Below are 24010 nucleotides of genomic sequence, written 5' to 3'. Positions count from 1 at the left end.
TCATACAGAAAGCTGTATAAAAGGTCTCCTATAAAGTTTTTGTAAAATAAATGACAATAAAGGGTTTGCTCTTTGTCTGAGGGTATAATGTACTTTCCCTTATTACTGAAAGTTACCATTATTAGGTCTCCCTACTGTAACTGAATTAAAACTGTGGTCAGTGTATTTGAGCTTAAATTATTCTTTATCTTGGACCCATCTGCTGGCGTTTCATGTATAGTTTGTGCAACCCTTTCCTTATTAGCTTTTTCCATCAATGCCATCTATGTTCTCTCTTTCGAAATTTGTTGCTGTAGTGATGTATCAAGGAAACATAGACTTAAATCTCTAACATGTGATTTCTGATCCACTTCCTTGGCATGACCTTTGAATTTTTATTGTGTTTCTGGACCACGGCACGTGAGAGACTACTCACCCCCCTCTCCACCCTCACACATGCACTGCACTGTACTCCCACCCCTCAGCTCCTCCTCTGTGTTATTTCTCACAGTAATATCCCAGGTCACCACAGTCTGCCTTTGACACCTCCACTTTTCAGTCTCTCTGTCCGACGTACCCAGACTGGACTGAGGACATACCCCCGCTGGTTTCAGGTAAGAATGGGAGCAAACAGGGCAGCACATCAGCAGGTTTGACACAGCAGCTGTGGATGTTTGGTTCAGCTTTGGGATTAGAAAGGTTTAAGCCTCCCATTGAATTGGGCCACAGAGGTGAGCAAAGTTCGACCTCGGACAGGATCAGAATCAGCTTCTACTGTTTGCAGTTTTTGAGACTGACATGCTTTCATGAAGGGCACAGCACTTTTGCTTCTATTTCTCATCCAACATTGAATAAATGTTGATTTAAAAATAATTTTTAAAAGCTGTATTTTAGACAGTAGCTTAAACTCAGCATACATAATAAAGAGTGCAAAGATTAAAGCCTGTTTATGACATTTAAAAATATTTCAATATAATTTTCATTGAATGTTTTCGGTGAAAAAACTAATCCTGCCTCATTTTAGTGAGTCAAGTTGTATATTTGGATTTCTTGGCATTTTCATAACATTTTTTGTTTTGTTGCATTGCTTATTTAAATAACCCTCAGTGGGAAGTTTCTGTCATCATATTAAACCAGATGCTGGTGGAAACTATTCTTTCATGCCTTTAAATCACACTCTGTCAAACTCAGGACTGGAAAATCAGACACGAGGAGCAACATGAAACAAGATCCAGTGCACACGTTTTTAATCAAGCTGATCATACTGCTGGGGTGAGTAAGTCAAAAAAAAAAAGATGGGTGGGTACAGCAAATCAGCAGAGTTTGAGTGTGTGTGAAAGAAAAAGTGCTGAAAGTGCTTTGGTCAGTAAGACTGGAAAAAAGCTACTATATTAAATATGTTCTGTCATGTTTGATCCAAAGACAGACAACGGATGCAGTTCAAAGATGTATTAAGAAAGTCTGAAGCACACAACTGCAGGTTTAAATTGAGCAGCTTTGTAAACAGAGTGGGCAGGTAAGAGGTTTCAGATCTGACCGTCCAAAGCAAACAAATTCCAAATTTTGAGCAGCGAGCAGCAGGGAGGCATATCGAGGATTTCCTGAAGACAAAGAACAGACAGCATGAAGACTGAGATGAGAATTGAGTTCAAACATTAATATGGACGCTAACATGAGTGTGAGTTGTGGAAAGCTGAACAAGCAGTGTTAAGTATGGTGGTGATGATGAGATGATGGGAGACAGGTGTGCAAGCCCCACTGCAGGTGGGCACGCCTCTCTCAGGACCTCCAACCAATCACTGGACCAGCATGAGAGCAGGCGGTGAGAAAGGCAGAGGCTTTTAAAAGTGGGGACAAAGACTGCTACAAAGAGGCCAAGTACAGGTTTAGCAAGGAAGTGGCCACTGCTAGATCACATCACTCTGAGAATATACAGCAGCAGATCTCAGAGAACGACGCGGCCTCTGTATGGAAAAGTTTTAGGCAGATTACCAACTACAAGCCTAAAACCCCCCACTCCACAGACGACCTACAAACTGCAAATAGACTGAACGAGTTCTATTGTCGTTTTGATGGTCAGTTCAGCAGCCTTCACACCTCCACCAGTCCCAACTACAATACAGCCAACACAAATATTCACCCCCCAACCTCCCCCACTCCCCACACCTCAGAGAAGCCCACATCATCAAGGACTCCCACCCCAGAGTCCCCCTCCTCCCCCACCCCCACAGTCTTTTGTATTCAGGAGGACCAGGTGCTAAAGCAGTTCAGGAGTGTCAAAGCTCGCAAAGCTCCAGGTCCAGATGGTGTCTCACCTGCCACACTGAGACACTGTGCTAACGAGCTTGCCCCATTGTTCACGAACATCTTCAACTCCTCACTGGAGGCTTGCCACGTGCCTGTCTGCTTTAAAACCGCTACCATTGTTCCTGTCCCCAAGAAGCCAAGGATCACTGGACTAAATGACTACAGACCTGTGGCACTGACTTCTGTGGTCATGAAGTCATTTGAGCGTCTGGTGCTGTCCCACCTCAAGTCCCTCACAGCCCCCCTTCTGGACCCCCTGCAATTTGCCTACAGAGCCAACAGGTCTGTGGACGACGCCATCAACCTGACTCTGCACTTCATCCTACAGCATCTGGACTCCCAGGGAACCTACGCCAGGATCCTGTTTGTGGACTTCAGCTCTGCCTTCAACACCATCATCCCTGATCTCCTCCAAGACAAGCTGTCCCAGATGAACGTGCCAGATCCCATCTGCAGGTGGATCATTGACTTCCTGATGAACAGGAAGCAGCACGTGAGGCTGGGGAAGAATGTCTCGGACTCCCGGACCATCAGCACTGGCACTCCTCAGGGCTGTGTCCTCTCTCCTCTGCTCTTCTCCCTGTATACCAACTGCTGCACCTCTGACCACCAGTCTGTCAAGCTTATTAAGTTTGCAGACGACATGACTCTCATCGGACTCATCTCAGACGGGGACGAGTCGGCCTACAGGATGGAGGTCAAACGTCTGGTGTCCTGGTGCAGCCACAATAACCTGGTACTGAACGCCCAGAAGACAGTGGAGATTATAGTGGACTTTAGGAAGCACACAGCCCCTCTACCCTCCATCATCCTGACTGACACCCCCATCACCACAGTGGACTCTTTTCGCTTCCTGGGAACTACCATCACCCAGGACCTCAAGTGGGAGCCCACCATCACCTCTGTCGTCAAAAAGGCCCAGCAGAGGATGTACTTCCTGCGGCAGTTGAAGAAATTCAACTTGCCAGCAAGGACCATGGTGCAGTTCTATACTGCCATCATTGAGTCCATCCTCACCTCCTCCATCACTGTGTGGTACGCTGGAGCCACCACTAGGGACAAACAGAGACTACAGCGCGTTGTGCACTCTGCTGAGAAGGTGATTGGCTGTAACCTCCCATTTCTCCAGGACCTGTACACCTCCAGGACACTGGGGCGTGCAGGTCGGATCACAGCCGACCACTCTCACCCTGGGCACAGACTTTTTGACCCTCTCCCCTCAGGCAGGAGGCTACGGTCCATACGGACCAGAACCTCCCGCCATAAGAACAGTTTCTTCCCCTCTGCTGTTGGACTCATGAACCATAACCCTAAGACTGTTACCACCACCCTCCACAAACGCTGATGACCCTATGTCTATGCACCTGTCTGATTGCACTGATGTACATATTAGTGGAATATAGTCTACATTCTTTTATCTTTTAATTAGTCTCTGCACTGTATATTTTGTAATTTTGTAATATTGTGCTATAGTTATAGCTCTAATATCTCTGTATATTTGCAATTTGTATACTTGTATATTGTCTTATAGTTTTTATACTTATTTGTTTTTTTTCTGTAAGCACGAAGTACTGCAGCAATTTCCTAATGCTGTGAACCTGTTCACCCATATGGCAATAAAAACCTTCTGATTCTGATTCTGATTCTGAGGTACAGAGAGAGAGAAGCAAGGAGAAGAGCATTGGCCAACAGGACCATGACAAGTTTAGGCTATTTAAAGCCAGGACAGAAAGCCAGTAAAAATACAGACTGTGTAGGTTAACAGACTTATCAATATCAGAGCTCTATTATTAAGACACAGGAGAATCTCATGAATTATAATTGAGTTTTTCATTAAATTGATATTTAAAAGACCGTTTTAGTTTTTGTTCTTCCAGCTGCAGACTCTGTGGAGTTTAATGGCCTGAGAGTTAAAGTATAAATAAATACAATAAGGTTTCCTGTTTTAGGATCATGTATTAATTCTTATAGAACAATGAAATTGTAAAATTGTTTGCAGGAATAAAGTTACTAAATCTAAATAATCTAGATTATTTTCAATACTTTGCCCATCAAATAAACACAATGATTTTGGACACTATTTAAAAAATAAATAAATAGGACCCTCCTCCCATCCATGCACAGAGATCTGAGTGATCTTCCAGGAAGATTGATGCGGTTTTCCAGAGAATTCGCTGGTCAGTAGTTGGTGACTTCATACCTGTTGATTTTTAATCTGGAACATAACGTGCTATGGAACAGGTTAGGTCTGCAACATATGTTGGCAATGTACCCCGACCTCCTTTGTAGTACTGAAAACTCAGGATTAACCCTGAGGTTTCCTAGATAAGACAAAATCCTGGTTTGAAGTGCAGGCCTAAGGACTGTCAAAAATGAGGTGGCTGTGGCTCAGGTATTACAGTGGGTCCACTTCCAGTGGGAAGGTTATTGATCCCTGACTCCTCCAGTCTGCATGTCAAAGTATCCTTGGGCAAGACACCAAACCCTGAGTTGCCCCTGATGCAAGTGTATGTGAAAAAACACCAAAAATTTGAGAAGCACTGATAAATACTTTTACCTGTCTGTGTTGTAGAGTCATTAGTTTGAGTATTGGTGCAACCCAGAGACCTGACTATGATGACACATCCAACCCGGAGTTCCTAAACCCAGCCTGGATGGCCAACATCCCTGATGATCGACTGCTGTCTGAGGTCACCATGCCTGGGACCCACAACACCATGGCCCTATATGGCGGTGTGTATGCAGAGTGCCAGAGCTGGAACCTGGCCTCCCAACTCCGTGCTGGGGTTCGCTTCCTAGACATCCGTGTGCGTCATGTCAATGGAAACCTCACCATCCATCACGGGGTGTCCTACCAGCGAGCGCACTTTGGACATGTCCTGGAGGGAGTGACTGACTTCCTGCGCGAGTATCCAACCGAGACACTACTAATGCGCCTGAAGGAGGAGTTCAGTGAGACAGATGACATCTACGGTGCTGTGGTAGACTACATCCATCGCTACGCTCACTGGGACCTGCTGTGGCACAGCCGACTCGTGCCAACCATGGGCGAGGCCCGAGGGAAGCTCATCGTCCTGCAGAACTTCAGAGGGCCAGACTTGGGCATGCGTTATGATTCAATGGACATAGCTGATGACTGGAAGGTATGAAATGTGTTTCCTATAACTGATTACATTTTATGTTTCAGCTACCTGTGATGCCAGTAGTGTTTTATAATAATTATTTTGCCTATGTTGAACGTGATCCCACTTTCTTTCCCTATAGGTGCCCACACTCGCACATGTGGAGGAGAAATGGCAGAGTGTCTATAGCCACCTGGAGGCTGCACCTTCAGGAAACAAAGCACAGATTTTTCTCACCTTCAGCAGTGGAGCAGGTGTGTTTGCGCACCCCAGGGCTGTCGCACAGCGCATCAACCCACAGCTATATGACTACCTAGGGGACAAGACGGACCTGAACCAGCGCTTTGGAATCATATGCATGGACTTCCCCGGTGCTCCTATCATTCAAATGATCATTGACTTCCAATTAAAAGGGGTCTTTAAGAGAAAGCAGGCCTTTAACCCAAAATTTAGCAAGGCCCAACATTTCCTCACTGACAAAGTAGTTAATTAAACATTTTGCTGCTAATATCTGAACCAGACTCAGCTTGACAAAAATGATTATGATGTAAAGTTTGCCTGGGATTAAATTTATAATTTGCAAAAGATATCAGGAATAAAATAAATGCAGCACAAAAATAAATGTGAGATTGCAACGTGAAGGTTTTTTTGTTGTTTTTTTATACAGTAATAAACGCTTGTGAAAACTGCTAAAGTGTGCTATGATAGTTGTAAGGACGCAGTAGTGAGTATAAATCACCAGTTGGGTCATTTAGAAACTGTGACAAAGCATAAACAAGCCAAACGAATAACCGTAATGTTCTTGCACTTGCAAAGTTTAATTCTGATATTGACCAGCATCATACTACCAGGAGTTGTTTTCATGCAGCCACACGGTGGCAGTGTTGCTGTACGAGTGGCACGTCAGTATCCTCCTCTGGGTTATTGGTATGTGAAGCAGGGAACAAGTAGTGCTAACCATACAAGATAAAGCGCATGGAGGCTGCTGTTGTTGTGATTTGTCACAATATAAATACAACTGAAATTGGGAAACGGAACCTTTGCATCACATACCCGCATCAACTGTCACACTACTGGTTCACTTAAAATTTGCAGAACATTTCTTAATGAAAGGTAATTTCTCCTTTGCTTTATTGCCTTTGCACAGTTTCCTGTTACTTTTAAATTTTATGTTAATTCAGCACTTTAAAAGGGCAGATTTTGACCCTTTTGTTGTTGTTGTTTAAACGGTTTTGTTCTAAATACATCACTTGTATGAAAGTGCAGTAGCAAATTGCTGGGCTCCACCTTTAATCCAGGGATGAGAACAAATCCCCAGTGAATCCCAGTCTTGCACCATTGGCAGTTTTTTTTTTTTTTTTTTAAACCACTGCTTTAAACTCTGGATTGAAAACACGCAGCCAGTGCGCCATTAGAATTATCGTACCTTTTAAAACTCACTTTAATCAACTTTTTCTAATATTGAATAATCTGTTCAAAGCTTTGACCAATAATTCTTAATCTCTGGATTTGATTTTGCACTAATAAAAAAAAAAGATACAGTCTCATTAAGTTCATACTGCAGCTACAGACTGCAAACTGATGAATGACGTTCCCATTGTAAAAAAAACAAACAACACTTTGTCTTCTCAAAGCAAAAGACAAATGACATAAATCATCTGAATACTGTGCATTAAACAATACTTTGTCTGGAAATTAGAATTTATATTTTAATGTTGGTGGCTTTTTAGTCCCAGTGTTGATTTATAAATAAAAGGAAGACCAACTCTCAGCTCAACTATTGTACAGAAAATATTTGATAATTGAAAGAGGCACTTTATATTTATTAGAATGCGGAAGAAAGCTGATAGCTATAACAGGAAAGCTGATTTTCCTGTGTGCACCACATAGGCTGTCCTGTGGCTTACAATGACTTAGCCCCTGTTCTACTTTGTGAGTTAAGATTACGTCAAATGAATTTAAAACATAACATTTTATGCATTTTATATTTTATATGATAAATTTAAGAAATAGCATTGTTTACAAGCTCAGTGGAAGGATTCCATGTGACTAGTTTACAGCTTAAGGAATACTTTGCATGTAAACCGTGTCAGATAACAGGGGCTGATTTTATCGTTGTTTCCTCTTACAGAGACACAGTGTTGAAACACAGTTCCTGAAAGGTTTGAAAGGCGTATGTCTTAACATCCTGCACTTTGTTAAGAAGTAGCCAACAGCAACTCATGCACAGTTCTCTCCTCATTTTGTGAATACTTCAAGATCAAAAAGAATCCTCTCACAGCTGGACAGGTACAGTAGATCTCTGCTTCTGCTCCTCCTCTTCATGTTGATAACTGTGACAAGACCGTGACTGTAGATATTAACCTGTCTCCACAGATGGACTTAAAGCCTCAAAGTGCCTCACAAATTGCAGGAATTGGTTGGATTATTTTCTGCATCTTGTCTCACTTTTTCATCATTTTGCCTGTTTTACTGTTAAACCAGTCCTTGACCCTCTGTCTCTTCCTTTTGTTGCAGTGGTGGTGAACATTATTTGGTGGATGGTAATGGTAGCAGCCATTGGACTGGGTAGGTTTACTAATCTGCCAGCATCAGTTAGTGAAAATGACACCTTTCATCCATGATTGTTGACGATCTTATATGGTTGTTTTGTTGCATCATAGGGGCCACACATCTGGGAAGCTGTACTGTGCAACCCCACATCCCCATTTATCTGATAGTGCTGGGGGCAACCAGCATCCTCTCACTGTCTCTGACCTACACCAGCAGTGCCTTTGACAGTGGTCCGGTCTACGTTCTGTCCACAGCCTCTATGACAGTTCTCCACATCTTCAGTTTTGGCTGGTTCATAGCAGGTGTGAGAAAATAAAAAACTCCCTACACTCTTCATATTTTAATGAAATCAAACAGCAACACACGCACCGATCAAAAACATTAATGGAACACTTTTTAATCAGAGTACAGCATCAAGTCAGTTAAACTTGTGGGATGTTGATCTGGCTAATTAAGCAGCAGAGGGGGGTTGCTAATCAGTTTCAGCTCCTGTGGTGTTAATGTATTTAATAACAGGCGCACTAGAGGAGCAACAATGAGAATCCACCAAACAGGAATGGTTTTATACGTGGAAGCCGCTGACATTTTTTACTTCCTCATCTTTTCTATTTGTTTTTGCTAGTTTTGCATTTGGTCAGTGTCCAGATGCCTGGTGCCAGCCATCATCTCATTAAGAGCATGCCTCGATGTTGTCAGGCATGCATACAAGTGCCATACAAGTGCCATACAAGTGCCATCTGATGTGTTTTCAAAGTGCTGCTTTTTTTTTTTTTTGAGCAGTGTATATCACATGCACTCACTGGCCACTTTATTAAGCACACATGTTAAACCGCTTGTTAATGCAACTATCTAATCAACCAATCATATGACAGCAACTCGTATTTAGCCATGTCGACATGGTCAAGATGACCTGCTGAAGTTCAAACTGAGCAGCAGAATGGGGAAGAAAAGTGATTTTGAACATAGCATGGTTGTTGGTGCCAGACGGGCTGGTCCTGCATAACCATTTCTCAGGTTTACAGAGAATAGTCCAAAAAAGGGAAAATACCCAGTGAGCAACACTTCTCTGGGTGAAAATGCCCTGTTAATGTCAGAGGTCAGAGGAGAATGGCCAGACTGCTTCAAACTGATAGAAAGGCAACAGTAACTCAAATAGCCACTCGTTACAATCAAGTTTTGCAGAAAAGCATCTCTGAGTGGACAACATGTCAAACACTGAAGCAAATAGGCTACAGCAGCGACTCCTGTCAGCTAAGAACACAAAACTCCAGTTCACATGGGCTCGCCAAAAGTGAACAATTGAAGACTGGAAAACTCTTGCCTGGTCTGAGTCTGCATTTCTGCTGCAAGTATGTTTTAATCAGCAGTAATAAGTTAAAGGCCTTTAAACTGTTATATAATTTTCTATATCTTCCATATTTTTTTCTTGCACCTCTTACTGGTTTGAAGTAGATGAACGTTGTGGATCAGTTTGAAATGAACAATGGTTACTTAATTCTGCACGTAGCATCTTTGGTTCAGAATAAAATGACAGCTGGTGGGGGTGTTTTAGTCACTGCCAATCAAATGTGATCAAACCACAGCCAGTGAAAATAGCACAGCCATAAAGAAAATAGTCCAAACTGTTGCTGCTGGGGCCTTTGAGCTCAGTGTGTCACTTTCACTCTGAAATAAACTCATATATTATCTCTTGTGTATTGTCTGTCTCCACCTTGCAGGTACCAGTTGGGTTTATTCTGTCTATCCTCCAAATTACTTACCTGGAAAGGATCCGTACTGCCACAAGGTGACCTACCAGTTTGCATTTGTTGTCACTACACTGGTGTGGGCCACCATGTGTCTCGTTTTTGTCTGCGGTTGTTGCTTCGGCCTCCTGATCTGCTGCAGGACTGTATTTGCTAGTCGTCACTTGATACCCAACCGAGGTAGTTTCTATGGTGCAATACATGAGTCTGCTGGTGATGTGTGATTTAAATCTCGGATTATGTCTTCATCAGATGTTTGAGGAAATTATATTGAAATGATCTTTTTGGCAGTAATGCAGTTTTTGCTCCTCCTTCTGAGGACTGATTTTTAGTATGTCTGAGAGTTATTAAAGTTTTCCTTTTGCTAATAGACTTTTCCTCCATGCAATCTTCTTAAAAATTCAATAAATAAAGGTGGCTTACTCCACCTTACCCCAAAAGCTAAAAACTTTTGTTTTATGTTCCAGCATCTCAGGAGCCGTGTTTAGGTAGTTCTGTCCAGACCAGGGTTATAATAGTTTTGGATTTTACATTATAGTTTAGTTTCAGTTAGTTTTTACTCTTGTTTCTTTAATTCAGTTAGTTTTAATTAGTTTTCAGAGTCGTTTTGCTCGTTTTTATTAGTTTTTATTTTAGGTTTAATGCTTAGTTTTAGTTTAGTTTCAGTTAGTTTCAGTATTAGTTTTAGTATTTTCATACTTTGTCAGGTGCAAGAGTCAATGCGCAAAAGTGACTATTGTGTAATAAAAACTCAAGATACCATAAAGAAATATATTCAACAACCAACGGTTCACAAGACAGAAGCACTACATGCTAAATGTGTAATAATTAGGACACACATGAACATCAATAGGGAGAAACAAAGAAAAACATGAACTCCCAAACTCAGTAGATTCTACAATAAACTCCACAATAAACTTCAGCATCAGTGCAGTAGATTAACAACACCTACATGTGGTGTTTGACAAAAACAAACTCTTTGAAGGAGTCAAAGCTCAAATCCAGCTGCATCCTGATGTTCTCCACCACCCGAAGCTGCTTCTGTTTTGGAGCTAGCTTGGTTAGATGCTCGCTGATTAGACTTGCAGGGTCTTTGCAGCCTCTGTACACAACCTACGGAAGTTGCCGACCTCATGTCCGCATTTATGCTTGTGTAGCTGTGTGTGTTGTGTGTGTTAATTACCTTGTGGTCGTGTGCTGCAGTGCCAGCTGGGACTTTTTTTGGTCCTCGCTCTTTGTGCTCAGTTTTTTGGCTGCAAACATATTTGTCCCTGTTTTTCCACTTCCTTCATTTCCTCACGTCCATTCCGACAGCAGTCTCCCTCCAGGAATTTGCTGACATTTGTGAGGCCTTATATTGATGCTTTGATTATTATTCCTGATTGTTATTCTCTCACTGATAAAGTAGATGGAAACGCACAAGAACTGAACAGGTTAGTCACAGCGTTGCGGCAGCGTGGACCCGCTCTGAACCCGGTCAGTTCAGAGCGACTCTGCCGCTTTCTTGTGCACACACACGCACACAGCTGCCCGACGGTGCTCCCAGCTTAAACTCGGAGAGCGGAAAAATGATCAATCCACAATAATTTCAGTTAGTTTTAGTTCGTTTTTTAAACTCACAATACAGTTTTAGTTAGTTATCGTTTTTTTCCTTTTAATTGTAGTTTTTATTTATTTCAGTTAACGACAATGTTTTTTCAATTTCAGTTTTCGTTATTTCGTTCGTTTTCGTTAACTATAATAACCCTGGTCCAGACTAACTGAACAGTAGTTGTAGTTCTTCATGGGCGGGTTAAGTCAAATCTGTGAACTGCTGAAACATCACATCTCTTTGCACTGTCAGTGCCAAACTTCCTGTTTACATCAAAACAAAACTGTGTACAACTCTGCAGCTAACAGATATATGTGATATGAATATGATTTGGGTTTATGGCAAATTATTGGCTTTGATTTTTTTTTTCCTTCCATATTACACATTTCAGCAGTAGTGATCTGCAAATTAATCTTCTAATGTGGAATGATGTGCGACAGAAACGGTTTTAACTACAAACCAAAAAACCTCACGTCAAAGAGATTTTAGAGATTTTAGTGTGCTGCACTTGGAACTTGTGCAACTGTTACTGCATCCAGCAGTGGTGACACACTGTGGAGTAAACTTTAACAACACTGCAGGAAGGTCAAATTTTATGTTACTGGAGGTCAGTTACAGTGCTTTGAGCTGGCGTTCCCACATAGAGTATGTAGGGTGTATACTGCATTGATGAAAGAGTGACCAGCGATACCAAAGATGCTAAACATTTTTAGCTCCAGTGTGTTTTGTGAATGTGCGCACATGCATACTAGACGTTTTCTTAATAAACTCTGTGAATGCAGTGGCTTTGTATTGTAAATATAGCATTAAAGACTGAAAAAATAACAAAAAATTTGAGAATATTTTTGTCCTTTATCCTTCTGCTTATTTTTAAATATTTGTTGTACTGAAGTCTGTCTTGCAAGTATTAAACTGTGACCCTTCCCCATCTCTCGCCTCCTGATTTCCTGTCTCTCTACACTGCTTACTGTCAAATAAAGCCATAAAAGGCCCCCCAAAAAGGAACAAAGAAAAGTAAAAGTGAGGTCAAATTTGACCTCACTTTTACTTTTACCTTTACAAACAAAGGCAGCAGAATTTTAAGCATGGTTTTAACGATAGAAGATATTTTATGAAAGTTTGAAATAATTTGAGCTTGAAGAAAAGGCAAAGTAATGTGAATAATATATATATATCTTTCCCTATATGCCAATACAGTATGTTGAATAGCTCTATATAGCATAATTATCACTTTGACCTTCAGATCAATCTATTGACCTTGAAGGAGAGGTCAGAGGTCAAATGTGACATTTTAAATCTTTATATGGTACTATACGTTGACGATACACACCGCACTTTTAAGGTTCTAAGTTATAAAGTTTTTTTGTCAGTTTTCAATCAATTAATCATTAAATTGACCTTTAAGACCTTGGTGGATGCAAGCCAAATTTGAATGGATTGTTAACGTGACACCACTCTGCACCCCTACGAAGTTTTATCAGAATTCATGCAAAACCTTTTGAGCTATTGTGTTTACAGACAGAATGACACAGATGTCAAGTCAAGTTTATTTCTAGGGCACAATTAAAACAACAGCAGCTGACCAAAGTGATGTACATTTAAAATAAATAAAATAACATAAAACATAAGATGAGATAACAGTTAAGACAGGAAACATAAAATAATAAACCATAAGTAAAAGATGCACACAGAAATGCTACCAACATCATAACCTCCTTGGTGGAGGTAAATATAATTACTAAAAGAGGTTTGTCTTGATGATGGACATTAAATCTGCACATATGCAAACACCATGTTTTCAAGGTTTGTAGTGCCAAGTACAATAACTTCAGTTTTATCTGAATTTAGAAGCAGAAAATTAGAAATTAGAGGTCATCCAGGCCTTTTGTCTTTAAGACATTCCTGCAGTTTAACTAATTGTAGTGTGTTATCTGGCTTCATGGATAGATAAAGCTGTGTATAATCCGTACAACAATGAAAATGTATGCAATGGTTTCTAATAATACTGCCTAAGAGAAGCATGTATAGTTTAAATAAAACTGTTCCTAGCACAGAAACCAGTGGAACTCCATAAATAACCTTAGCGTCTGAAGAAGATTCTTTTAGATAAATATGATTCACACCACTGCAGTGCAGTACGTTTAATACCTATGGCATGCTCTAATCTCTCTAATAAAATGTTGTGGTCAGCAGTATCCAAAGCTGCACTGAGGTCTAACAGGACAAGCACAGCTATGAGTCTGCTGTCAGAGGCCAAAAGAAGATCATTTCTAACCTTCATTAATGTTGTTTCTGTACTGTGATGAATTCTGAAACCTGACTGAAACTCTTCAAATAAACCGTTCCTCTGCAGATGATCAGCTAGCTGTTCAATTACTGCCACCTTAATCGCCTGTGGTACAACTAACAAAGTTAGACTGATCATATTTAAAATTGAAGTATTAATTAATGGAAGATTCTCTTTGAGCAGTCTAGTAAGAATGAGGTCTAATAGACATGTTGATGTTTTGGAGGAAGTAATTATTTAAGCTACTTAACTACAGACACACACACACACACACACACACACGCACACACAGAAATTGGGGAGGGGGCAGAAATACCCACGGATAACAAAATTGTGAAAGGAACAGAATAAAATGTAATAGAAGACCATAGCTCTGAGCACAACAGAACTGAGAGGGGGCTCTTAGAAGAGAGTCTGTATTTTGAAGGGCATCGACTCTTACGGTGATAAGATTTCTGGGAGATTTATAAAACCTTATACATATGTATATATACGTATATATGATGGCGACGGCGACCCCTAAAGGCAGCAGCCGAAAGAAGACGAGACGTTTGATATTGCCTGATTAAATTAAAGTACTCTATACAACAATTTTCAATCTTTACATGTGAAAATAAAAAAAAAAACATAAAGACTCTGATTTATAATTGCAATAAAAAACAAAAAGGGGTTCTATCCATATTTATATTTTTGATATTTATTAGTTTGACTTTTAAGTCAGGCTTTATAACGGTCCCATTGTGCAGCTGGTGGGGTCCTCTTACGCCGCACAACAAGCGACGCTAGCAGGCGTGCTGTAGTCAGGTGAGAGGTGAATTTACAGTGACTGAAGATAAACTGATGGTAAAGGTGCTGCAGGAAGGCTTGCCCTGGACCTCTCACTCTGATTCTTGAGTGAAAGCGTTGAAGATATTGAGCTGGGGGGCTGCGGGAGCATGTGGAGCCGTCGCGTCCTTCAGACTCTGCTCAGCCGGCCTGCCTCCAGGAGCTTCTCCCTGACTGCTGCTCAGGTCGGTGCCTGCCCTCCAGAGGCTCTTTACCCCACTACAGCCCCATAAAGCTGCTTTACCCTCTGTGTCCAGTGTACTGATAGACGGCTTACCGTCACCATCAGTTTATTTAAAGCTTACAACGTAAAAATACACAAATTTTTTTACACTAATTTAAACTACAGTTATGTGTTTTTTTCCCTAAATAATTTTTAATTTTATTCTATTAGAACTAGTTTTCAGTTTACGTTTAGTTAACTACAGTTTTATACAGAACGATGAATGCTTAAAATTCCTAAAATATTTGGATGGCAGCAGAAACCACTATTTTATTTATTTATTTGTAGGTAGGGGGACTGCGACTTTATTTATAGCATCTTGTATACAAGGCTTGTAATACCCTTTATAATAATCCAAATCAGGTGAACGGTTTCACAGAAATTGTGTACAGTATGTTCAGTATATTTTATTACACTGTAATTTTATTACAGTGTAATAAAATAGCATGCGTTGGCATTAGCCAGCTATAGTCAGTCTAAGTAGCGTATTAAATGTATGAGTACGAGCTTCAGCACACACTTATTTACAGCTCTCTGCAGAGATTTCAGTTTCCAATAAGAGTAATTAAAGTCATGAACATAAATAACTGTCATAAGGTAAATATGTCTCAAGATTAACTAGCTTTGCACACCACCGTTTTACTAAGAGGATTATTGATGGGTGTAGGTTTAAGATGTATTCAATTACAAATTACAACAACAGTCACCCCGAGGTGCTTTATACTGCAAAGTAAAGACCCTATGGTATTCTGGAGATGACCCCAACAATCAGATGATCCACTATGAGCAAGTACTTTGCAATAGTGGGAAGTAAAAGCTGCCTTTGAACAGGAAGAAAGCCCCAACAAAACCAGACTTGGGGAGGGGCAGCCATGACTGGTGGGAGGGTGAGGGGAAAGAAAAAGATAACATGATAGTAACATGCTACAAGCTACATCCCACTTTAAAGCTTGTAGAATCACCCATGGCCACTTGATGTTTCTGCAGAACACAGTTGTGGTGGAGCGATGGTGGCAAGTGCCCTTGTCCAAAGTAGGGAGTCCGCCGAGGCTTCACCCACGAAGACACAGAATCTATAAGCTGGTCGAAGATACCAAACACGCTCCTAAGGAGAAGATGGAGCTCATCCTGACTGAGACGGTACCGAGTGAGTATCACAAAAAGTTGAAATGAGTAAAGAGGTATCGTCTAAAACTATTTACAATATGATTTTTTGTGTGTGTGTGTGAGACAGAGCTCGGTGGGCGAGGAGACACCGTGTTTGTGAGAAAGTCTGTTGGGCGAAATAAGCTGCTGGCTCAAGGTCTCGCAGTGTATCCATCTCCAGAGAATAAACAGCTGTTTGCTGAGGAGCTACGCGTGTGTACTACATTTATAGTCTGTCATATATTTCAAACATATTAAACAACATTACAAAGCTATTCACAGTCACCTTTTGTTTTTTGGGACACAGCTTTTACGTGAGGGGAAGCCTGAGGAGAGAATCCAAACCCGCACAGGACAACTGGTAAATTTTATCTGCTGTAGATTTTGCTCAATACTACAGACAAGTAGCTGTCAGTTTTTAAACAAAGGTTTCCTTCTGTTTTCAGACGGTAGAGCTCCTAAAATGCTCCAAGCTTAAGATAAACAAAATGCCCCCTGAGGAGTTTCAGCTCAATAAAGAAGTTGTCTGCAGACAGTTTGCCAAGAAGGTGTGATGCCTTTTTTTAAATCCATGTTTCTGAATATGATTTTTAAGTGATCCTGTTTACCAGATACTGAAGGTATTCATTGTTTTTTGTTTTTAATAATTAAAATCTTTTTTTAGTTGGGGATTGTGGTGCCACCTCATGCACTGAGTCTTCCATTTGAACCTATTAAGGATCCAGGTGACTACTGGTGCGATGTTACGGTAAGAAATGCATTTAATGCATTGACTCATGAGCAAACATCTGCAACGAGTGTAGCTTCAAACTGTGCAGTAGAAACAACTTGTAGTTAAACGTGAAGATGTTTGAGAATTATTACATATGGGTTCTCCATGTTGCAGGCAAAAATATATATATTTTTAGTTTTTCTTATTATTAAAGCAGCAATATAAAGTGACTTCCCTTGGAGATTTTAGTAGTATTTTATAACACATAAACCACCTCCCTAAAGGACATGTTTGGTTAAAAATACAAAGCATTCCTTCCTCTTTCTTGCAAATCTTTGATTTACTGAAGCACAGCAGTGTGTAACCTCCAAAAACTGCTTTTTTTTAAAAAAAACACAAGATAACCAACTGCTTATTTTTCTATGTGTTATTTCTTTCAGGTTAATGGGTTGGACACAGTTCGCATTCCCATGTCTCTGCTGCCATATGAAGATCCGTCTGCAAGCTTTCAGCGTCAGTTGAAAGCACAGAGGCGGCAGCAGCAGGCAGATATTTCAGAAGCTGCTGATGAGACGGACGCAGTTTTACAGACTGTTTCTGACGCAGCAGCGGAGGCCGAGGCTGGTGAAGAGCTATCAGGACCTGCTGGAGCAGCTATGCAGACAGAAGACACAACAGCACCACCAAGTGGAAGCCTGAAAAAAGATTAACGGACTCAAAATGTGGATGTTGTTTGCCTGTAATACACACGTGCATAGCAATAACTGTGTGTCTATGTGGTTATTTCAAAAGTCAGTACAATCCCCAGAATGCAGCTTTCTGATTGTTTTGAACAAATCATTAAATATTCATCCATCTCCTGATGCTTCCCTGGGTCCGGGTTGCAGGGGCAGCAGTCTAAGTAGAGATACCCACACCTTCCTTTCCCCATCCACCTCCTCCAGGAGACACCGAGCGGTATAATATTCCCAGTGTCTCCTCCTTTCATTGTGGAGGAGTAGCAGCTCCACCCTTGGGCTCTCTGGAATGACCAGGCTGCTCACCGTACTGCTAAGGGAGATCCCAGACAACCCCTTGCAGACAGCTCATTTCCACTGAAGTCTTAATCTTTGTCCTTACCCAGAGTTTGTGGCCATAGGTGAGAGTAGGAAAGTAGAACCACTCAACTGATAGCTTCACTTTCATGCTCTGCTCTCTTCACAACAGGCCAGTTCAGCATCTGCACACAGCAGATGCCGCTCCACTCTTTCTTCAGTCGTGAGCAAAACACTGAGATACTTAGACTCCACTTTAAAATACATTGTTTGGTTTTTTAATTCAATTTTGGGGTTAGAATAAATAGGCAAACCTGGTGGAACATTTTACATCAAAGCAAATGTCTCAGTGAGATAATCTGATCTTTTATTTTACGGCATATATCAGTATTATTGTGATGGTAGCAATAAGGCATTTAAAGGGTAAGGATTCAGGAAAATCAAAACTTTATGAATTTTAAACAACACACAAAAGTGAATCATAAACCAAAAAAGGGCATCCCTGCAATGCCATTAAATACGTCCATGTTAGTGGGTACCAACACAAAAACTGCTAATACAGTTGTGTGGTTTGCGAGTCTGAACATGAAACTTGTTGAAATCAAAAGGCTGCATTTTATTCTCTTGTCTCGTGGGTGTAAGGAAAGGATATGTGATTAGTCTATCAGCTTCTTTGTTCTGGCAGTGTTTTAAAATATAATTCAGATGTGGTATTTAAGATCTGAGGCAGATCAGGTTGTGTACTTATTGTTACAGGTAGCGGCCTCCAAGTACACACATTTAGAAGTGTCTGAAAATGCAACTTATGAAATGTATTGCATTTAAAAGGAACCAGGCTCAGGATTTAACACTACTTCTGTTGGGACAGTGAACATAATACTCATGGAGGCTTGTCTGTTGCTTTGATAAAGAAAGACCAAACACTCTTACACAGAGAGTCAAGAGCTATATAAAAAGCATCTTTTTTTTTTAAAACTGATTTCCATCTGAAGAAAAAAAAAAACTGAACTCACTAAATTTTCCCCAAATTTTTGTTAAAAAAATTGTTGAAAATTAATGTAATCTCCATTTATAAGATTTTTGCTGACAGTGATTTTGCTCTTAAAGAAGCACCACTGGGTGGATGCTGCTGCTATGTTAAAAATCGGCTGGATTTATGGTCTTGAATGTAGCTTCAGAATAAGCTGAAAATGAGGTTCATGTTTGGTTTTCTGGTACGGTTTACTGGAACAATAAGAAGCAAACAGTTTTTTTTTTTTTCAATAAAGCATTTACAAACAAAAGTATCATAATAGTTATGCAAATGTTTTATGACTAATGACCAATTACAGCATGTTCACACAGTCTATTCTGTGTGTGTGATGTTTCACAGCTTTCTAGTGACTTCAGTTCATTTATTAGTCACAGCCAGATTTCACCCATAACACCGTCATTCCCAGAGAACCAAACCTTTGTTGTTGCAGATCACCAAAAAAGTACACAATGAACAGGAAGCAAAAACATCCAAAGGAAAAACATTTATAATGGCCACTTCAAGGGTCACTTTACATCTGTTCTGCCAATGACTGAGCAAAGGTACCTTAAAAATACTGTTACATTGTTACATAGGTACAGTTCCTATATTTAACAGAAATGACAGTGAAAGGGGAGTGTAGCGGCTGTGGCTGCATTTTAGATTTAAGAATAACATCTTATCAAACAGAACTACTAAATATTAACAATTCAACACAAATACAGGATGGAGGGCAGGAAGGGAAATCTCTATTAAGGACTGTATGCTTTTTGTTTCTAAACAATTTCCCCTTTGTGTAGGTAAATTTGGAAAGCTGTACTCAAATTTCCGATGCAGGCTTTCTGTATGCCACCACAGTCCACAGTTATGATGTTTAGAAACCATATTTGGCCTGGGTCTGCCGGCGAGTTAGCCTGTTTTCTGCCCAGTTGTTTTTCAGCTCCAGCTCACGTTCCTTTGCCTGTAAAACAACACAAAGTAAAAATTATTGTTATTTGAGCAGATTTGAAGAGATCTGAGAGAGACTCAGGTTGCTCGCCACATCTGTTTTCTTATAGGGTCTTTACCTTACAATATAAAGCACTGCGGGGCAACAGTTTGTTGTGATTTGGTGGTATATAAATTAAACTGAATCCCTTATTTTATAAAATTATATGAGCTATGGTGAGTTAAACCATGTGGCTAGTGTAAGATCAGGAAACAGCATACGGGTCTAATTCAGAAGGTCAGACTACAAGACAGGGAACACTTTCATTTAGACAAGAGCACCGCCTAGCAGGGCAAAATACACCCGTCGCACTGCATTAACCCTGTTCATTGTCACATGAAATGAAAAAAACAAACAAAGATTTATTATGTCACCTTGACCTCCAGTATTTGATCTCTGCATAATGTCTTGATATGGAAAATAATCATGCATCAAAGGTTTCATCAAAAACTTTTTCTTAGATATGAGGAAATGAAAAACTAAAAGCAAAGCAAAATAAAACAAAACCAAAAAGAAAAAAAAAAAAAGATTCAACCATATGACCTCGAACCCAGTGACCTCATATATAAGCCCAACCTTGCTTTGGTCATAAACCATCTACGTATGAAGTTTGGTAAGTGTAGGCCAAACAGTTCTTGAGTTATTGAGAGGACACTTCAATGGATGCTACCCGGATGCCTGCCCGCCATGGGTGATCACATGATACGGCCTGTCTTTCAACCGGCGTATAAAAAGCTAAACTAGAAAATACAGGCAAAGATAAGGGAATCTTTTTAGCTTGTCCAAATGCTTTGTGTAGGCTTTCTTCCTGCAGCTTATTGTGCAAATCAATGGCACACAGCAGCTGACACCAGAGTCTAGGTTAGCTCTGTGCAAACAGGCCACCAAGCAGGAGCTGGATGTGCCCATACATGTCTCACACTCCAGATTTCCACTCTGTCTCACTTTCAAAACAAACTGGGGAAAAAAAAAATCTGTGAAGTTGGTCTTTGGCGACAAGCTCTTGAATGAAATTTACATCATACAAATGCAGAAAGTGTAATTTAAACTTTAGCAACACCCACCTGGTGAATGAGATATGTTATCTGATGCTTCCGTCGCTGCTGTCCTGTAGGTTGTTCTCCTTTTTTCTGTGGTAAAGAAAAGCAGGTGTTACATTAAATAAAATAAAAACAAACAAAAAAATGTCCATCTTAAAATCATGCTGTGCACCACCATTTTAGTAAGAGGAACAAAGGACAATCTGGTGCTAAACAAAAGTACAAACAAGCTGATCAGATCACCTTGCTGAAGGACTGCCGTTGCTGTTTCTCCTCAGTCATGCTCTTGGTCATCCACTGCTGGTTGCCACTCAGCTGGTCGTCACCTTTGATCTCCAGAAACTTCACCTCCTCTTTGCCCCGGTTTCTTTTACCCTGGAGCCGCATGAACTGCAGGACAAAGACACCGGTAAACAAAAACCTTTTCTTAATTAGCAACTATTTTTGAGCCTCTAGTTGAGGACAAAACAATACCACCATAGCACATAGGTACAAAACTAGTCGATGTAAATAATATGGATTACTATGACAGCAAATGAGCAAAATGAGGCAAAGAAGCAGCACAGTTCTTACCGCTTCATCATCAAACATGGCTGAGTGGCTGGGTTCTTCAGCCTCTGATACTCCAGGGTTGGGATCTTGGTAGTATGGCTCATTATAGTATCCCTGTCCAAGGGAAAAAACGATCAAATTCATTTTTGTTAATTTGTGACTCTTGTGATTGTGAGTCTGACACAGTCTCCATGCTGTAAAAGGTATCTTTATATCAACTGCAAAATACTGAAGTGCAGGAATGTCTGAACTAACATGATTTATGACATCAATTATTCCGAACACAAGTACTGGAATTTGAGTCAAACTGGGAATTTAAGATTAAGATGGCATCATACAAGCTAACATAATTACTCAAGTAAACAGCATTAATCTAAAACTGATGCATGTGTACAGTATAAAGCCATTATTACCTGAGGAAAAGACTCTGGGCCTGCTATGGGTTGCTGATACTGATGATATTGACCTCCCCATGTGCCAGTTGCTTCATGTTTTCCTCCAAAGTCGAGAGGTGCATCTGACTGTCCCGGCTCATCAGCAGCTGCGAAAGGAAGGGGCTCTGCAAGGGCTCCTGGCTCAGGGTCTATGCTGGGGATGACTGCAGGGAGAGGCTGAGAGCTCTCGCCCAGAGAAAAGTAGTTCTGTGGGGTTATGTCTTCCTCATTATCTGGGTCATCTGAGGCTATTTGTCTAGCCAGCTGCAGGGCAGCTGATTTTGCTGCAGCTTTGATGGCAGAGGGAGATGCACTAGAACCAAGACCTTGACCAGGGGTTCCAGGTTTGGGTCCTTTTGGTTCTTGCCGTTTAGTTAACGCATGAGGGATCAGAGGTCTGTCTGTCTCCTTTACTGTCAGGTTTTTGGGTTGTGGCAGAAGGGAGGACAGGCCTGTGCCTGCACCCTGGTGAAGAAAGGAGACGTGGGTTAAAAGAGGAAGGAAATGGCAGCTACATCACAGTAAACTGTTAGTATACTATGAAATTTGAGGTAGGGCAACCAACTTTAGATAACTGCATGTGTCACATTTTCTTACCTGATTTTGGAGTTTCTTTGTTGCTGGTTCATCATCATCTGAATCTGACTATGAATGAGATGTTCACAGATTATGAATCACAACCTTATTTTGTATCACAGTAGGTACAATATGCATGAACAAACGGCTGAAATGGCTCAGTACTTACATCCTGTCTCTGGATCTGTGGTACGGTGATCTTGACAGGTTCTGCCCGTTTCCTTGGCTTGGGCAGGCTGGAAAATAAGCTTCCCTTAGATGGCTGCGGATCTGGATCATCGGTGGATGAGCTTTCCCCTGCTGCAGGGCTCGCTGTTGTCTTCTTGTCTGGCACATAGTTCCCTCCCGCCGATCCTGGCTTTTTAGGAGCAGGCAGGAGTGAGAAGAGCCTTCCTGCGCTGGGTTTCCTCTCCTGTGCGGCAGAGGTTTCCTCTGAGTCACTCTCATCACTGCTGCCATAGGCGACTAAAGACATGCTTGCTGATGTTATTAAAAATGAGAAATCTGCAGAAACTCGTGAACATGGATAGCCGCTTCCCCTCGATCTCCAGAAGCCGTACTCACACCGGCTTACCCGACGAGCTGACCTCAATTAAAAGTACACCAATCTCTGATCGCTAAAGCCACAATGATAACAGCATGAATCCGAGTATAATGTGCCGCAGAGGGTTAAAAGGGTCCAAGCAGTGAAATGACTGAAAGCTCTGTCCAACTTCGCAATGCTAGCCAGTGTTGGCTAGGCCACCGCAGCAAACGATATCAGCTAGCTAAGCGTTGTGTCCTAGCACGAGTTCAGTTCATCTTAAAACACTTATTATACATGAAACAGCAGTAGTATGGTTTCACACCGCATGTGCGACCTCAGTGTGCTGCTTCGCCAACAAACTGAGCTCGTTAGTCCCTGGGCTCCATCAAAACATTCCCCTTCATCGTTTGCGATGCAAGACGCGACAACTGCGCAGCTCTTTGCGCAGCCCTCTTCTTCTTCTCCGGTTCATTAAGCACATTTTAAACAGCTTCAGGGCATCATCGCCCCCCATGGACCGAATGGGAAAAAACATTAATTTTAAGCGCATGGACCCTTTTGATTATCAACAACAGCAACAACAAAAAAGGAAATTCGTACCAAATTCCTCTGCAACAGTAATTTTAAATTTATACATATTTAGAGCAGCAAAATACTTGAATACTTGAGCATTTATACCCCCACTGTTTTACTCTGGGCTTTGCAAAGAAAAGGCCAAAATAGTCTGAATAAAGTTAAAAAAGAAAGAAAGAAAGAAAGAAATTCACTCCTTAGAGAAGATTCGTGGATGTAGTGAAGGATGACATGCAGTGGGTTGGTGTGACAGAGGAGGACAGGGTGAAATGGAAGCAGATGATCCACTGTGGCAACCCCTAAGGGGATCAGCCAGTAGAAGAAGAAGCAGCCACAGCACTGTTACTATTCAATTAAAAAAAAAAAATCATAAAGTGACACTTCACAACAATAGTCACATAGTGTAAGGTAAAGACCCTACAATATTAGGAGGATACAGTCTCCTATGAACAACAAGAACAGTGATGGAGGGAAGAAGCGCTCTCTTTTAACAGGAAGAAATGTCTTCAGCTAAAAGGCTGTCTGTCTTCTAGCAACCTGAGCCTATTGCAGCACAACAAGGCATGGATCAGGGTCACTTGATCCAGTCACAACTAGAAGCTATATCAAAAAGTAAGGTTTAAAGCCTTATTTTAAAAGGAGAGTGGGTGTCTGTCTCCTGAATCCAAGCTGGCATCTGGTTCCACAGGAGAGGGTCCTGAGTAGGAACCACAAGTAAGCCTGCAGTCTGAGAGCAAAGTGCTGGATACTATGATCCTATGAGGTCTTTAAGATAAGATGTCAGT

General features: G+C 41.1%; 4 protein-coding genes across 4 annotated transcripts; 3 read left to right on the top strand and 1 right to left on the bottom strand.

Moving 5' to 3' along the window:
• Window positions 1–458: 458 nt before the first annotated feature.
• On the top strand, window positions 459–6024 carry LOC115787658 (1-phosphatidylinositol phosphodiesterase). Its single transcript, XM_030740429.1, has 4 exons — window positions 459–593; window positions 1171–1251; window positions 4859–5429; window positions 5551–6024. Exons 2-4 carry the CDS (start codon window positions 1199–1201, stop codon window positions 5899–5901), a joined length of 975 nt encoding a protein of 324 aa, XP_030596289.1. The 5' UTR covers window positions 459–593; window positions 1171–1198; the 3' UTR covers window positions 5902–6024.
• Window positions 6025–7571: 1547 nt separating this feature from the next.
• Window positions 7572–10061, top strand: LOC115787670 (transmembrane protein 272-like). Its single transcript, XM_030740442.1, has 5 exons — window positions 7572–7697; window positions 7785–7827; window positions 7926–7976; window positions 8072–8263; window positions 9680–10061. The coding sequence occupies exons 2-5, from the start codon at window positions 7785–7787 to the stop codon at window positions 9928–9930; spliced, it is 537 nt and encodes a 178-aa protein (XP_030596302.1). The 5' UTR covers window positions 7572–7697; the 3' UTR covers window positions 9931–10061.
• A 4271-nt stretch (window positions 10062–14332) lies between these two features.
• Window positions 14333–18810, top strand: mrpl9 (mitochondrial ribosomal protein L9). The gene is made up of 7 exons (XM_030740431.1): window positions 14333–14594; window positions 15620–15779; window positions 15867–15991; window positions 16086–16139; window positions 16225–16326; window positions 16443–16526; window positions 16931–18810. The coding sequence occupies exons 1-7, from the start codon at window positions 14520–14522 to the stop codon at window positions 17198–17200; spliced, it is 870 nt and encodes a 289-aa protein (XP_030596291.1). The 5' UTR covers window positions 14333–14519; the 3' UTR covers window positions 17201–18810.
• Window positions 18811–19026: 216 nt separating this feature from the next.
• prcc (proline rich mitotic checkpoint control factor) lies at window positions 19027–22601 on the bottom strand. Its single transcript, XM_030740412.1, has 7 exons — window positions 22296–22601; window positions 22148–22195; window positions 21530–22015; window positions 21138–21230; window positions 20808–20954; window positions 20589–20654; window positions 19027–19497 (listed from the first exon to the last, which is right to left on the bottom strand). The coding sequence occupies exons 1-7, from the start codon at window positions 22599–22601 to the stop codon at window positions 19411–19413; spliced, it is 1233 nt and encodes a 410-aa protein (XP_030596272.1). The 3' UTR covers window positions 19027–19410.
• Between the last annotated feature and the right edge of the window lie 1409 nt (window positions 22602–24010).

This window comes from Archocentrus centrarchus, chromosome 11, assembly GCF_007364275.1.
Source record: "Archocentrus centrarchus isolate MPI-CPG fArcCen1 chromosome 11, fArcCen1, whole genome shotgun sequence".
NCBI classification, from domain to species: domain Eukaryota; kingdom Metazoa; phylum Chordata; class Actinopteri; order Cichliformes; family Cichlidae; genus Archocentrus; species Archocentrus centrarchus.
The sequence above is the reverse complement of the archived record's forward strand: the minus strand, read 5'-3'. Positions and strand labels throughout refer to the sequence as shown.